The sequence below is a fragment of the Mustela nivalis genome (genome assembly GCF_964662115.1).
Source record: "Mustela nivalis genome assembly, chromosome: X".
NCBI lineage: Eukaryota > Metazoa > Chordata > Mammalia > Carnivora > Mustelidae > Mustela > Mustela nivalis.
The window spans coordinates 60,429,042-60,441,641 of NC_139040.1; the positions used below are offsets into that span (position 1 = coordinate 60,429,042).

At 33.1% G+C, this 12,600-nt stretch overlaps 1 protein-coding gene across 1 annotated transcript in view; it reads left to right on the forward strand.

Annotated features, from left to right (window-relative positions):
- Positions 1-12,600, forward strand: part of BRWD3 (bromodomain and WD repeat domain containing 3) — a 215,542-nt gene that overhangs the window by 10,739 nt on the left and 192,203 nt on the right. Inside the window, exons 5-6 of the mRNA XM_082715993.1 lie at positions 2,121-2,271; positions 3,667-3,765. Of these exons, the coding sequence (XP_082572119.1) occupies positions 2,121-2,271; positions 3,667-3,765 (250 nt within the window). The remainder of the gene's footprint in view (positions 1-2,120; positions 2,272-3,666; positions 3,766-12,600) is intronic.

Consider the following 12,600-nt stretch of genomic DNA (forward strand, 5'->3'; position numbering starts at 1 on the left):
GTGATACAGACTGATGAAACACTAAATTCTATCCTGAATCTAATAATATACCATATGTTAAATAACTTAAATTTAAATTAAAGAAATAAACCAACTCTCCCCCCAAACCCAAACAAACAATAAAGAAAATGCCAGTAAAGACATGAACTGCTATCCTATGTAAAGACTTCATATAGTGTTTACTTGAAAAAATAATGACTGATAACGGAAGTGGAGTATATCCGAGACTGTTGGTGGGGAAAAAAGGCGCAAGCTGTTATAGATGTTCATATACAGTGTTTTAAAGCTTTTTTTCTTTGAGATACGTTTTTTTTGGGGGTACTAAGTGTACTTGCCTGTAGGCATATTTAAGAAATGTTTTAATGTGGAGGGAATGAATTACAAACTAGGATTTTAAGATATCATTGTCTATAGATAATAATTAGATTAAATTGAATCATCAGCTGCTTTGACTTTAATGTTACCTGTGTGTTTTTCTAAGAGGTGGTTCTATAGAGTTATTTGCTTGGAAAACAAACTAGAGATGGGAGAAATAACAGAAAGAATTTGCTTGATCCTTTGTCCCAATCTAGAAGCCAAACCATGTTGACGAAAATATAAATTAATCAGGTTTGGTTGCCATTCTTTCTGAGCATCGTGACAGTTCCCAAGAGCCATTTATTTTGGTAGATTAAAATTAATTTTTGCTGTGTTTTAAAAAAGATAACTGGCAGGAAATAATTTTTTAAAAATCACAATAGAATCCCTTATTCACAGAATTCTGAATACATGTTGGATTGTAGTTCTTTAACGTATGTTTTCTAAGAAAACAAAAAAGGTACCTTGATAGGAGAAACTAAGATTTTTCCTCTATGAATTCATGTTATATTTCTTATAGATGGATTTTATTTTTTTTTAATTTAATTTTTTCAGTGTTCCAAGATTCATTGTTTATGCACCACACCCAGTGCTCCATGCAATACGTGCCCTCCTTAATATCCACCACCAGGTCCTCCCAAACCCCTCCCCCCTACCCTCCAAAACCCTCAGTTTATTTACTTTGTTTTTTAATGTTCATTGATTCATTGAACAAATACCTACTAAGAACACACATAATTTATTTTCTCATGGTGATCATTAGGGATGATTTTCAAAATTATTCTTTTATGTTGTATTGTTCTTGACCTGGTGATAATATATTGATGTGGGGTCCTATGTGACGGTATAAATAAATATTTATTTATTTACATTTTATTATATATTAATATAACATATTTAATATATTTTTTAAATTTTTATTTATATTTTTCATTCTTTCTCCCTTTATGTCAAGATGAGAATGTAAATTTTTTTAATATAAGGATTTTTAATATCTAGTTTTCTGTTTGCTCCTTTAATAATTAGGTATTTATGAAACACATCTGGGACTTGACCATTAACTTAGATAAAAAATGAATAGTTTTGTTAATTTTCTCATCCCTGTGTACATAAGTTTACTGTCTTCAGGAATTTTCTTGTGTGTTTAAACAATGAGTTAATGTTGTGATGAATTTTGAGTACATAGTGTAGTTATTTGGATCATAGTATTTATAAAAACATTAATTGGATACTGTTTTGGAAACCAGTTAACTTTTTTAAGGAAAACCAGTTCTGCTCTTTAAGCAGATTTGTCCTGTTAATCCTAAAGGGATTTAGGTGAGAGTTTGATGCAAGTAATACCTTTTGTTTGTATTCTTATCATTTATATAGAATCTAGATTCTCTGATTTTTGATCACTTCATCACTACTGAATAAATGAAGTACTAGTAGAGTTTACCCGTTGTCTTTGTACTTTAATTTTAGGCATGCGCACTTTTGCTGTTTTGCAACACTTATTTCATAAGATTAACAGCTAAGCAAATGATTTAATCAAGGCATGTAAAAGTAAGTTTGAGTGCCATGTCATTTAAATGTTATCATTTAGATGTGCTTAATTTTTGTAGCTGTTTCTTTAGTTTGGCTAAAGTATTAAATATTTAAAATGTTATTTTCTGATCCTATATATAAAAATTGCGCTTTGTTCCATGATGGAACAGTTTGGTAATGGAGTAAATTATGTGTTTAAACCATGTTCGTTTTTCTGTTTTATTTATGCTTTTTAGGTGGCAGCCAATGCACACATTCCTCCAGACTACCTCCTTAAAATTTGTGAGCGGATTGGTCCCTTACTAGATAAGGAGATCCCTCAGAGTGTTCCTGGGGTACAGACATTACTAGGTGTTGGTCGGCAGTCTCTGTTACGGGATGCCAAAGGTAAGATTTTCAGTTTTCAGAGGAAGGAGTGGAGAACAACGTATTTTTATGTTAAGTAAATGTTCCCATGCTTTCCTAAATACTAATTTTCTTCTAGTTTTTCTTATTTTGCCAATCTTATCTTCTTAGAGTACAAATAAATTTTTAGAGGCCTAAAAGAAGCCCTCTGCTATAAAACAGTGAATACAATAGAAGTATAGAATGTAAAATCTTTTTGTAATCCTGTGGAATGGGATTTTAAAGATCATTGCTCTGATTAGTATAGTATGAATGCTTAAAAGTCTTTTATTATGTTTTAATATTTTTAGATTTTAGTATTATGAGTCTTTATATCATCCTAATCACATTGTATGTTTTATAACAAGAAAATGAAAAATAATATGTAAAAATTTATATGTGATATATAAAAATTTTTATAATTGTGAAAATATTAAAAACATATATCAACCTATTAGTGACCATTCAGTAATAGTTTTTGTACTCCGCTGTTTTCAGTCTTTTAAAGATTTTTCCCAAAGTTTTTCATGTAACCCCAATATGTAAAATATATAAAATAGTATTAAACATCTAGTTTTATAATATAAGGAAAGTCTTCAAATCATTAAATTGGAAGTTTTCAAGAGAGCAGTAGAGGGGTGCCTGGGTGACTCAGTTGGTTAAGTGTCCAACTCTTAATTTCAGCTCAGGTCATAATCTTGGGTTTGTGAGACCGAGCCCTGTGTTAGGCGCTATGCTTGGCATGGAGCCTCCTTGGGATTCTCTCCCTTTCCCTCTTTTCTTTCCCCCCTCAAAAGAGAGTAGTGCAATATTCTTGTATCATAGTTGAATTATTAGGAATATTTCACATTTACTTGAGTTTCTTAACATAAACATGAAAGACAAAAAACACAACTATTTATAATCATTTATCATCTGATATGCAATATTGTTACCTATTACGGTACAATTGGCAGGCATTCTATATAGTATGACTATGCACCAAGTATAAATGTTTCTGAATTTTACCTGGCATACTTGTGCTGTAGTCCTAACCTTGCTTATATGGTTTTATATAAGTAGAAATATATAAGCCTAAAGATCATGAAGGACCAATATAAAATTAAAACCTTATTAATCCATGACATATTTATATGATTCAAATACATGCTGAATAAAAGCTTTAATTCTAGATCAGCACAGAAATAAAATATCTGGGTGTTATATTAATGTGTTGTTATTTAACAATCATAATGTAGTTTATAGCATGTTCAAAAATATGCATGTCATTTGTTATTGTGGTATTAGTAAAAAATATATTCCAACAAACAAAATTAAACCACAGACATTTACCTCTAAGGTACAATTTTAAAAAACACTGTTCTATTTCTTGACTAACTTTTCAATCTTTTTGAATAGACTGTAAGAGTACACTATGGAATGGGTCTGCTTTTGCAGCTCTGCATAGAGGCAGACCTCCAGAACTACCTGCAAATTATGTGAAACCTCCAAATGTGGGTGAGTAACATCCATGTGAACTATGAACATATTCTTGATTTTTTTCTTCCTGAACTCATTATACAGCCAAAAATAGGTACCAGAATTAAATTTGAAATATAAACAAGCTGCTTACATTCTTGAGAGGCTTCATGGTTGGTCCAACTTTTTAAAAACATTTTTATTTAATATGATTATGGTTTTGTGATCTTGTGTTTTTTTCTTTCTTTCTGCCTTTCTTTCTTTCTTGTTAGCAGAAGAATTTACTTTTTTATATACTATACATGTTTTTAACCATATGGATGCCTGTTTACATATCTATGTGCCGAGCTTAAAGATTTTACAGGGAACTATGTAAAGATTGGTAACTATGTAAAGAACAAAACAAAATGCATTCTGCTTTTATCTGTTTATTAAACATAATGATATGATACATTTTATATGTCTTTATTAAAACAAGAAAAATCATCCTTCCCCTTTTTAAAGTTTACTGAAATTTGCATGTTCCATTTGGATTATTCCTGGGGCATCTCTGGCCAGACCATTATGGAGAAATACTACTAGTGGTTTCCAAGGAGACCTAGCTATGAAACCATTTGTACTAAAATTTAACTCTTAAAAAGAATATAAACAGCTAGATGAGTAATTGCCACTTTGCTTCCCTATTTTTTTATTCTTCCAAAAAATTATTTTATGTAGTGCCTAGGGCCTAGAGAATATTCCTTAAATACAAATTGAAAAATAAAAATACTTTTTAAAAGGAATACTATTTTATATAATAATCTTATAGAAGTTATTTACCCCAAGAGTTTAAACAAATTTAGGCTAGAAATAATTTCAAAAGTTATATAGACAAAATTATTGATAAAGAGTCATAAGGGTTATTGAAGTAAATTAGATACTTCGGTATACATTACTAACAACACTCTTCCATAGCTTGGCTGTTACTGGGTAAAGAAGACTACTGATTTGGATCTAATTGGACATGGCATTTCTAACATTTTTTTTTTTTCATTTTCAGGGGTGGTTTGTTTACCCTTTAGAATTTTCCAGTGTTCACTTTTCCCCTAAAGCTTTATTCCTAATTAACTTACTGACTTAAATTAAGATGGCTCTTATTATTCATCTATTTATTTACATTCAAAAGATACAATATTTTTAACCACACTATCAACATTATTTGTAATGCTTTGTACTTCTTTCAGTGATCCCATGTAAAGTGCTGAAGAGCAGCATTTAGAATATTGGTTTTCCATCTTTGTTTAGTCTTTCTTTACTTCCCTTTTTAAAGATTTTATTTATTTTATTTGACAGACAGAGATTACAAGTAGGCAGAGAGGCAGGCAGAGAGAGAGAGAGAGAGAGAGAGAGAAGGAAACGGGCTCCCTGCTGAGCAGAGAGCCTGACATGGGACTCGATCCCAGGACCCTGAGATCATGACCTGAGCTGAAGGCAGCGGCTTAACCCACTGAGCCACCCAGGCGCCCTACTTCCCTTTTTAAAAACTATTTTAACTATATATATTCAAACTTATACCAGTTTTGTTCAGTGAACACTTACTTTCTTAGATCACTTTGTTATTTTTATAGTAATTGCTCAGGAATTTTAGTGTTCCTGGCATTGATGTTTTCACATTCTTAATTCTGCCCTGTTATTTGAAGAGGAGCTATTCAAATAGAGATAATTCAATCATGATGTATTTTCCTGTAGTATATAGGAGTCAAAATATTTAAGTTTAGGATATTTAGAATTCAGAACCTGGTAAAAACTCAGAGGAGTTGACTAGGAAAGTAGCAAGATGAGTAAGAAGTCCTTTAAAATTTGTGATTTAAAAGTATTCTCATTAAGGGCTACAGTTCTGCATAGCTGCTTTAAAGTCAATCAGTTATATAGTTTCTCAATGTAAATAAAACTTAATCAAGAAGGTGGGGCACCAGGGTGACTTAGTCCCTTGAAGATCTGACTCTTGGTTTCAGCTCAGGTTGTGATCTCATGGGTCATGATCTCATGGGTCCTGAGATTGAGCCTCCTGTCAGGCTCTGTGCTCAGCAAGGAGTCTGCTTGAAAGAGGGTCCCTCTGCCGCTCCTCCAACTTACTTGTGTGTGTGCTTGAGTGTGTGTGTCTGTGTGTGTGTGTTCATGTGCATGCTCTGTCTCTTTCTCTTTCTAATAAATAAGTTTTAAGAAAACTTAATCCAGAAGGTAATCTTGAAAGTTCAATGAATTTTAGTACTTTAGCAATACCATCTAAAACATCATTTATTTATTTATTTATTTATTCATTCATTGACAGAGGGAACAGGGGGTGGGGGTTGGAGAGGCAGAAGGAGAGGGAGAGAGAGAATTTTAAGCAGGCTCCATCTCACTACTCTGGGATCACGGCCTGAGCCAAAATCAAGAGTTGGACGCTTAACTGACTGAGCCACCCAGTTGCCCAACTAAGACCATTTTTTGATAGAAGTGTTTCTTGGTCAAGTAAATGTGGGAAAAACTGAGTTTAAAGAATTATAGATTAAGAGTCAAAAAAAAAAAAAAAAAAAAAAAAAAGAATTATAGAAAAAAAATGAATGCATGTAGGCCTGCTCAGAGCTTTTCATATGCTAAATGCATTGTGAAATCACCTTATGGGGAATGTTTCTTAGGTAAATTGACAGTAGAAACTCCTTTCCCAAAATACCTGTAACATTCTGAAAATTTCCTGGAAACAGATTTGAGAAACTGGGTTATAAACTCCCATTTACACCAGAAGAAGCTAAAGTCCAGAGAAGTTTGGGACTGACAGAAGTTATGCTGTTTGCCTTCCAGACAGTCTATTTCTATACTATATTTCCTTGGTATAACAGATCTGTACTTATAGAGCACCAAAATAGAAGGTTAGCCATATTACATTTATTTCTTTATTTAGATTTGCTTATTTATTTTTATAGAGAGAGTGTGTGTGCATGCGCACATGAGTGGGGGAGAGGGGCAGAGGGAGAGGGAGGAAGGTGACTCCCTGCTAAGTGGGTACCCTGACTTGGGGCTGGATCTATGACTTGATCTGAAATCAAGAGTTGGATGGTGGGGTGCCTGGGTGGCTCAGTGGGTTAAAGCCTCTGCCTTCGGCTCGGGTCATGATCCCAGGGTCCTGGGATCGAGCCCCACATCTGGCTTTCTACTCAGCGGGGAGCCTGCTTCCCTTCCTCTCTCTCTGCCTGCCTCCCTGCCTACTTGTGATCTCTCTCTGTCAAATAAATAAATAAAATAAAAAAAAAAAAAGAGTTGGATGCTTAAGTGACTGAGCCACCCAGGTGCCCCTATTACTTTTATTTTTTAAGTCAAATATTAATTCATATAAATTCATAAAAATTCATTCATAAAAATATATATAAATTCATATAAAATAAAATTTTCCCTTTTTAAGTGTCCAATGAGTTTTGACAAACATATGCATTTGTATAAATAACAGCAAGTAAAAATATAGAACATTTCTGTCATATCCTGAATTTCCTATGTCTCATTGTAGTCCATCCTCTGCCCTTCTCTGGGACAGGAACCTCTCTGTCCACTCTACTTTTACCTCTTTACAGTTTTATCTAAATGAAATAATAAGCACATAGTCTTTTATTTATATCTGATTTTGCTTGGGACCTAGTTTTTTTTTTAATTTATGCATGTCATTTCATGTATCAGCAATTTATTCCTTTTTATTACCGAGCAGAATTTCATTGTATGGATGGATATACTGTGATACGTTTGTTAATTCATCAATTGATGGGCATTTGAGGTTTTTTGGATTTTGGCTATTATAAATAAAGCTGTTATAAACTTTCGTATATATGTCTTTGCATGAATATTGGTTTTCATTTCTCATGGGTAAACATCTAGTTAATGGGATTGTTGGATCATATGGTAAGTATTGGTTTAACTTTTTAAAAAATTGCAGAACTATTTTGGAAGTGGCTATCCCACTTTGTATTTCTACTAGCAATGTATAATTTTAGAATTAGCTTCTCAGTTTCTACCAAGAAACAATTAGGATTTTGTTTGGGATTACACTGACTGTAGATAATTTGGGGGAAAATTAACATCTTAACAATATTGAACCTTATAATCTAGGAACATGGTATAATTTCCCATTTATTTAGGTCATCTGTAATTTCTCATAGCAATATTTTGTAGTTTCCCGTGTATAGGTTTTGCACATCTCTTGTGAATTTTTTTCCTAAGGGTTTCATGGTTTTTTTGGTGCTATTTTAAATTACATATTTTTAATTTTCAAATTTACACTTGTTTGTTGACAGTAAGTGGAGGGGTTTTGTTTTGTTTTTGTATGTTGATCCTGCTAAATTCACCTAGATCTAATAGCATTTTTTTTTAGATTCTTCAGAATTCTCTACATAGATAATCACCTTGTCTACAAATAAAGATAGGTTTACTTTTCCTTTCTAATCTTGTCTGTGTTACGGTTCTTTGTCCTGGACTGGTGAACTGCTAGTGCTTCAGGTATAATGGTGAATTAAAGTGATGAGACTGGATATCCTTTCCTAGTTGCTGATTGTAGGGGGAAAGCAGGCAGTCTTTAACTCTTAAGTGTAACTGTAGATGCCTTTATCAGTTTGAGGATGTTCCTTTCTGTTCCTACTTTGCATAGAACTTTTATCATAAATAGATATGTTTCACTTTTTAATTTTATCCAGTATAGTTAGTCTTATACCAGTTATTTCTTGGGGCTCATTTTAATTGGCATTTTATGTAAAATAGTGCTACCCAATAGAACTTTCTGTGATAATGGAAATGTTCTATTTGGTGCCATCTAAAACAGTAGGCACCAGCCACATGTGGCTTTCATATCCAGGAAACTCAATTTTTAATTTTACAGAATTTTTACTAATTTTAAATTCTATAACCACATATGGCTAATGAGTACTGTAATGGACAGTGAGTATCTAGAACAATACGAAAACCAATAAGCAGCTTTCTGGATAGGTACACAATTTAGTAATAATGTATTAACTAGTGATTCGTTTTACAAATTTAGCCTGGAATGTTTTCTACTTTTGTACTTAGAACCTTTAGCTTTTCCTATTTTGATTTTAGTAACTCACTTCAAAGATCGTATTGTGCCACTTCTTTCTAATGAGTTTCACAATTGTCTTTGGCCAAAAACAATAAGATTCTGACCTTATCTGGATTTTCCACAATATGAGATTATTTATTCAAATGTTCCCATCCTTTGTGCAGTTAACCCAACAGTGTTATTTAGTAATTTAATGAAATGGAGGTTGGGGAGCGTGGCATAGAATAGATTAACTACTGTAATACTTTATATATATGTATACTTAAGTTTACCAAGGGTGAATTTCATAATCCCTATAGGGAAAGAGCACAGGTACCTATGATATTTATGTTATTACAAATCTAAGCTCCAGTCATGCCATTTCATTAGCTATATGCTTGGCTTAAATAAAAGGAAGAATGTTGAACTAAATTGAAAATAATATTAATACCTAATACCACTCAAAAAAATCTTGGATCATATGTAATTAGTATTTGTAGTGTCATTTGAGATCTTATATTATAATAACTAAATATTGTTGTTTTTTCATTCCTTTAAAGATCAGTATTTGTTTTGGAAACTTTGTAAGTAGTTGTACTAAAATTTGGGAAAATAAAATTTCACACAAACACAACTCTGCTAATTAGCTAGTTTTTCAGTACAGAAGTAATTTCAAAAGTCTATTTATTGTCCATTTGAAATGAATATTTGAAAGAACTAGCCTTATAGTCTATTTTTATATCATATTAAAAGTTTCAGAAAATTTCCTAATTATTATATTCTAAACAATTTCCATAAAATTATCTGTAGAAATGATGACAGGATAGCTTGTTTATTCTAGTTTGAGACTGACATTATTACCCAAGGAACAAATGTGAAAACTTAAGTTTCTAAACTGAATCGAGGGCATGATATGACAGGACTATTTTTAAGCCTTTTTTTTTCTCTTTTATCTTGAGTAAAATTGATACATAGCATTGTCCTATAATTTCATAGTAGGCCTTTGATTTATACTGTATATTGCTCAGGAGGCTTGCATTAACTCTAAAGCCAAATTAATATTTATATATTGCTGTGAGCTTCCATTTAGCATTGATTGGCTCTCGACTTATTGGCCGTTGTATGGTTATATGTCACACTTTAACCCATAATTCACTTGGTGGTGGGAAACTTGCCTCTTGTTAATTTGTAAATGTAAATTGAAAGAAAGTTTAATTTAAATTTTTTATTATGGGGTGCCTGGGTGGCTCAGTAGGTTAAAGCCTCTGCCTTCGGCTCAGGTTGTGATCCCAGGGTCCTGGGATCGAGCCCCACGTCGAGCTCTCTGCTCAACAGGGAGCCTGCTTCCACCTCTCTCTGCCTGCCTCTATGTCTACTTGTGATCTCTGCCTGTCAAATAAATAAATAAAATCTTAATTTTTTTAAAATTTGGCTTATATGACTGGGTTTCTGCCAGGAATATGTGTCATCCTCCTTCTCTAATTTTATATAGTTCTTATCTTGTCCGTAGATAACACTTTGGCCAGGCCTTGCTTTTCCTTACCTCCTCCTCTGTACTTTACCATCTTCCTCCTTATTGTACTCACATAATTGTGCATGAAACAAGTTGATTCTAAAGGCATTATTTTTATGTATCTGGAGAGGAGCAGGGGTTTCTTTTTTTTTTTTAAAAGATTTTATTTTATTTGACAGAGAGAGAGATCACAAGTAGGCAGAGAGGCAGGCAGAGAGAGGAGGAAGCAGGCTCCCTGCTGAGCAGAGAGCCGGATGTGGGACTTGATCCCAGGACCCTGAGATCATGACCTGAGCCGAGGGCAGTGGCTTAATCCACTGAGCCACCCAGGCGCCCCAAGGGGGTTTCTTGTCACACCTTCAAGTAATCAGAACTGGAAAAATAAACTCAGAATCTTTTTAAAGTGCTACATTGTGAGTGTTCACTAAGAAATTACATGAATAGAAGTAGTAAAATTGCTGCCACATGGAAACTTAGGCATGCCTTTTAAAGGCATTGATATGGTTTTATATAGCTCATGAGTTTGTTGTTTGTATCCATTTCTGGAGTCAACATTGTATTAATATTAGGATTAATTTGTTTCTTTATTTGAAAGAAAAATAGCTTTTATTACATGAGTCTTAGTATCATCATGTATAACAGAAAATAATTTATTCCTATTTTGAACATTTTTTCCCTTCCTCATTATTTTTTTGTCATTCCTTTAGCTTTTTCTTTCAACATACACCAAAGCGTTCTAAAATAATCTTTTAGTATTTGTTTTATACATTTTACTCAGTACCTTATAGAAATAGAACTTAGATATTTATAGTTCATAAAAGTATGCTGTAAAGCAATTTCAGATTTGGTTTGTTGGAGGAAAAGGCAGCCTAATAAAACATCTGTGTATAATATCCAGATGTAGTTAAATGGTTTTGAAGACAGTAAAATAAAGATTTAGGATACGTATTCCCAAATTATATTAAGTGAAAGGTTGAATGTAACTAGAAATGGAATTAGAAAATTGTTTATTTGCTGTATCTCACTTAATATTATCCTAGGAATAAGACATTCAGTGATCATGAATGTTAATACTCGGTGGGACTTACTGGTGTAATTTGAATTGTAGTGTGGCTGGGTGTTGTAGGGTGTGAAAGGCATCAACCTTTAAGACTGTAAAGCTATTCTATGTAGTTAAGGCTTCAGAGACATAATTTGATCCATGAAATACGAAGTAACTCTGTTGTCTTGTGTTTTTACTGTAGTTTTCAGGTTTCTTTTGATATTTGTTTCTGATCTTTTTCTGACCTTTTTAACAACACTTTTTTCGTTTAGTTGTTAGGACTTTTTTGGGGGAGCCCTCAAGCCAAGCTTCACACAGAAAATATTACTAGTCATTGTAAATCTAGAATTGACACTGAATTTCATGAGTCACTTTCCACTATTCTTGAAAGAGTATTTTCTTAGTTTATTGTCCTCTCTACTTATAGGAGCCATTATGTTCAAGTGCATTATCTATCTATCTATTTGTAAAGATTTATTTATCTGAGAGAGCGAGCACGCATAAGCCGTGAGGAGGGGCAGAGGGAGAGGGAGGAGCAGGCTGAGCAGGGAGCCCAACACAGGGTGCCATCCCAGGACCCTGGGATAATGACTTGAGCCATAGGTAGACCCTTAACCAACTGAGCCACCCAAGCTCCCTGTTCAAGTGCGTTTTAAACAGTCAGAAGTTTGCTTATTTGCTGTGATTCTGTTTTCTCATTAAAATTAAAAAAAAAAAGAATAAATGTTGATCACGTGATCTTTTTGTAAAAAAGAAAAGGCTAATCCAAAATTATTTTAACTTTTAAATATATCTTGTTTTCTGAAAAATTTTGTATTTGAAGATAATTTTGATGGTGATGGGTGTGGTATTAGAAGCCTGATTTATGAATAGTAGTCCTTTTCACTTTTGTGAATGAAACCTTAAGACTATTTTTCGTTAGCAGTTTTTGGCTGAGTCTCTGGTAATTTTTTTTTTTTTCTGGTAATGTTTTTGATTTAGTCTTAAGCTTTTACTGAAAGCATTCCTCTCTGCTTCATCCTCCACCCAACCCCCATATTCCTGAGGTTTATCTTTGAGGTAGGTGTGTAGCTACTATTTCTTAGAAGTTTGAATCTTTGCTTTATTGTTTTGAAGTTGTTTTAGTGGATTTTAAAACATTTCTTGATCCAACAGGCATCCTATTAGAATATAGTTTTGGTAATATCCTTTGTCCTTCATTCCCTTCATAAGGTTGGCCTACCAAAGTCGGGTTGAGATTATTCTTTAAAATAGCCAGACCTG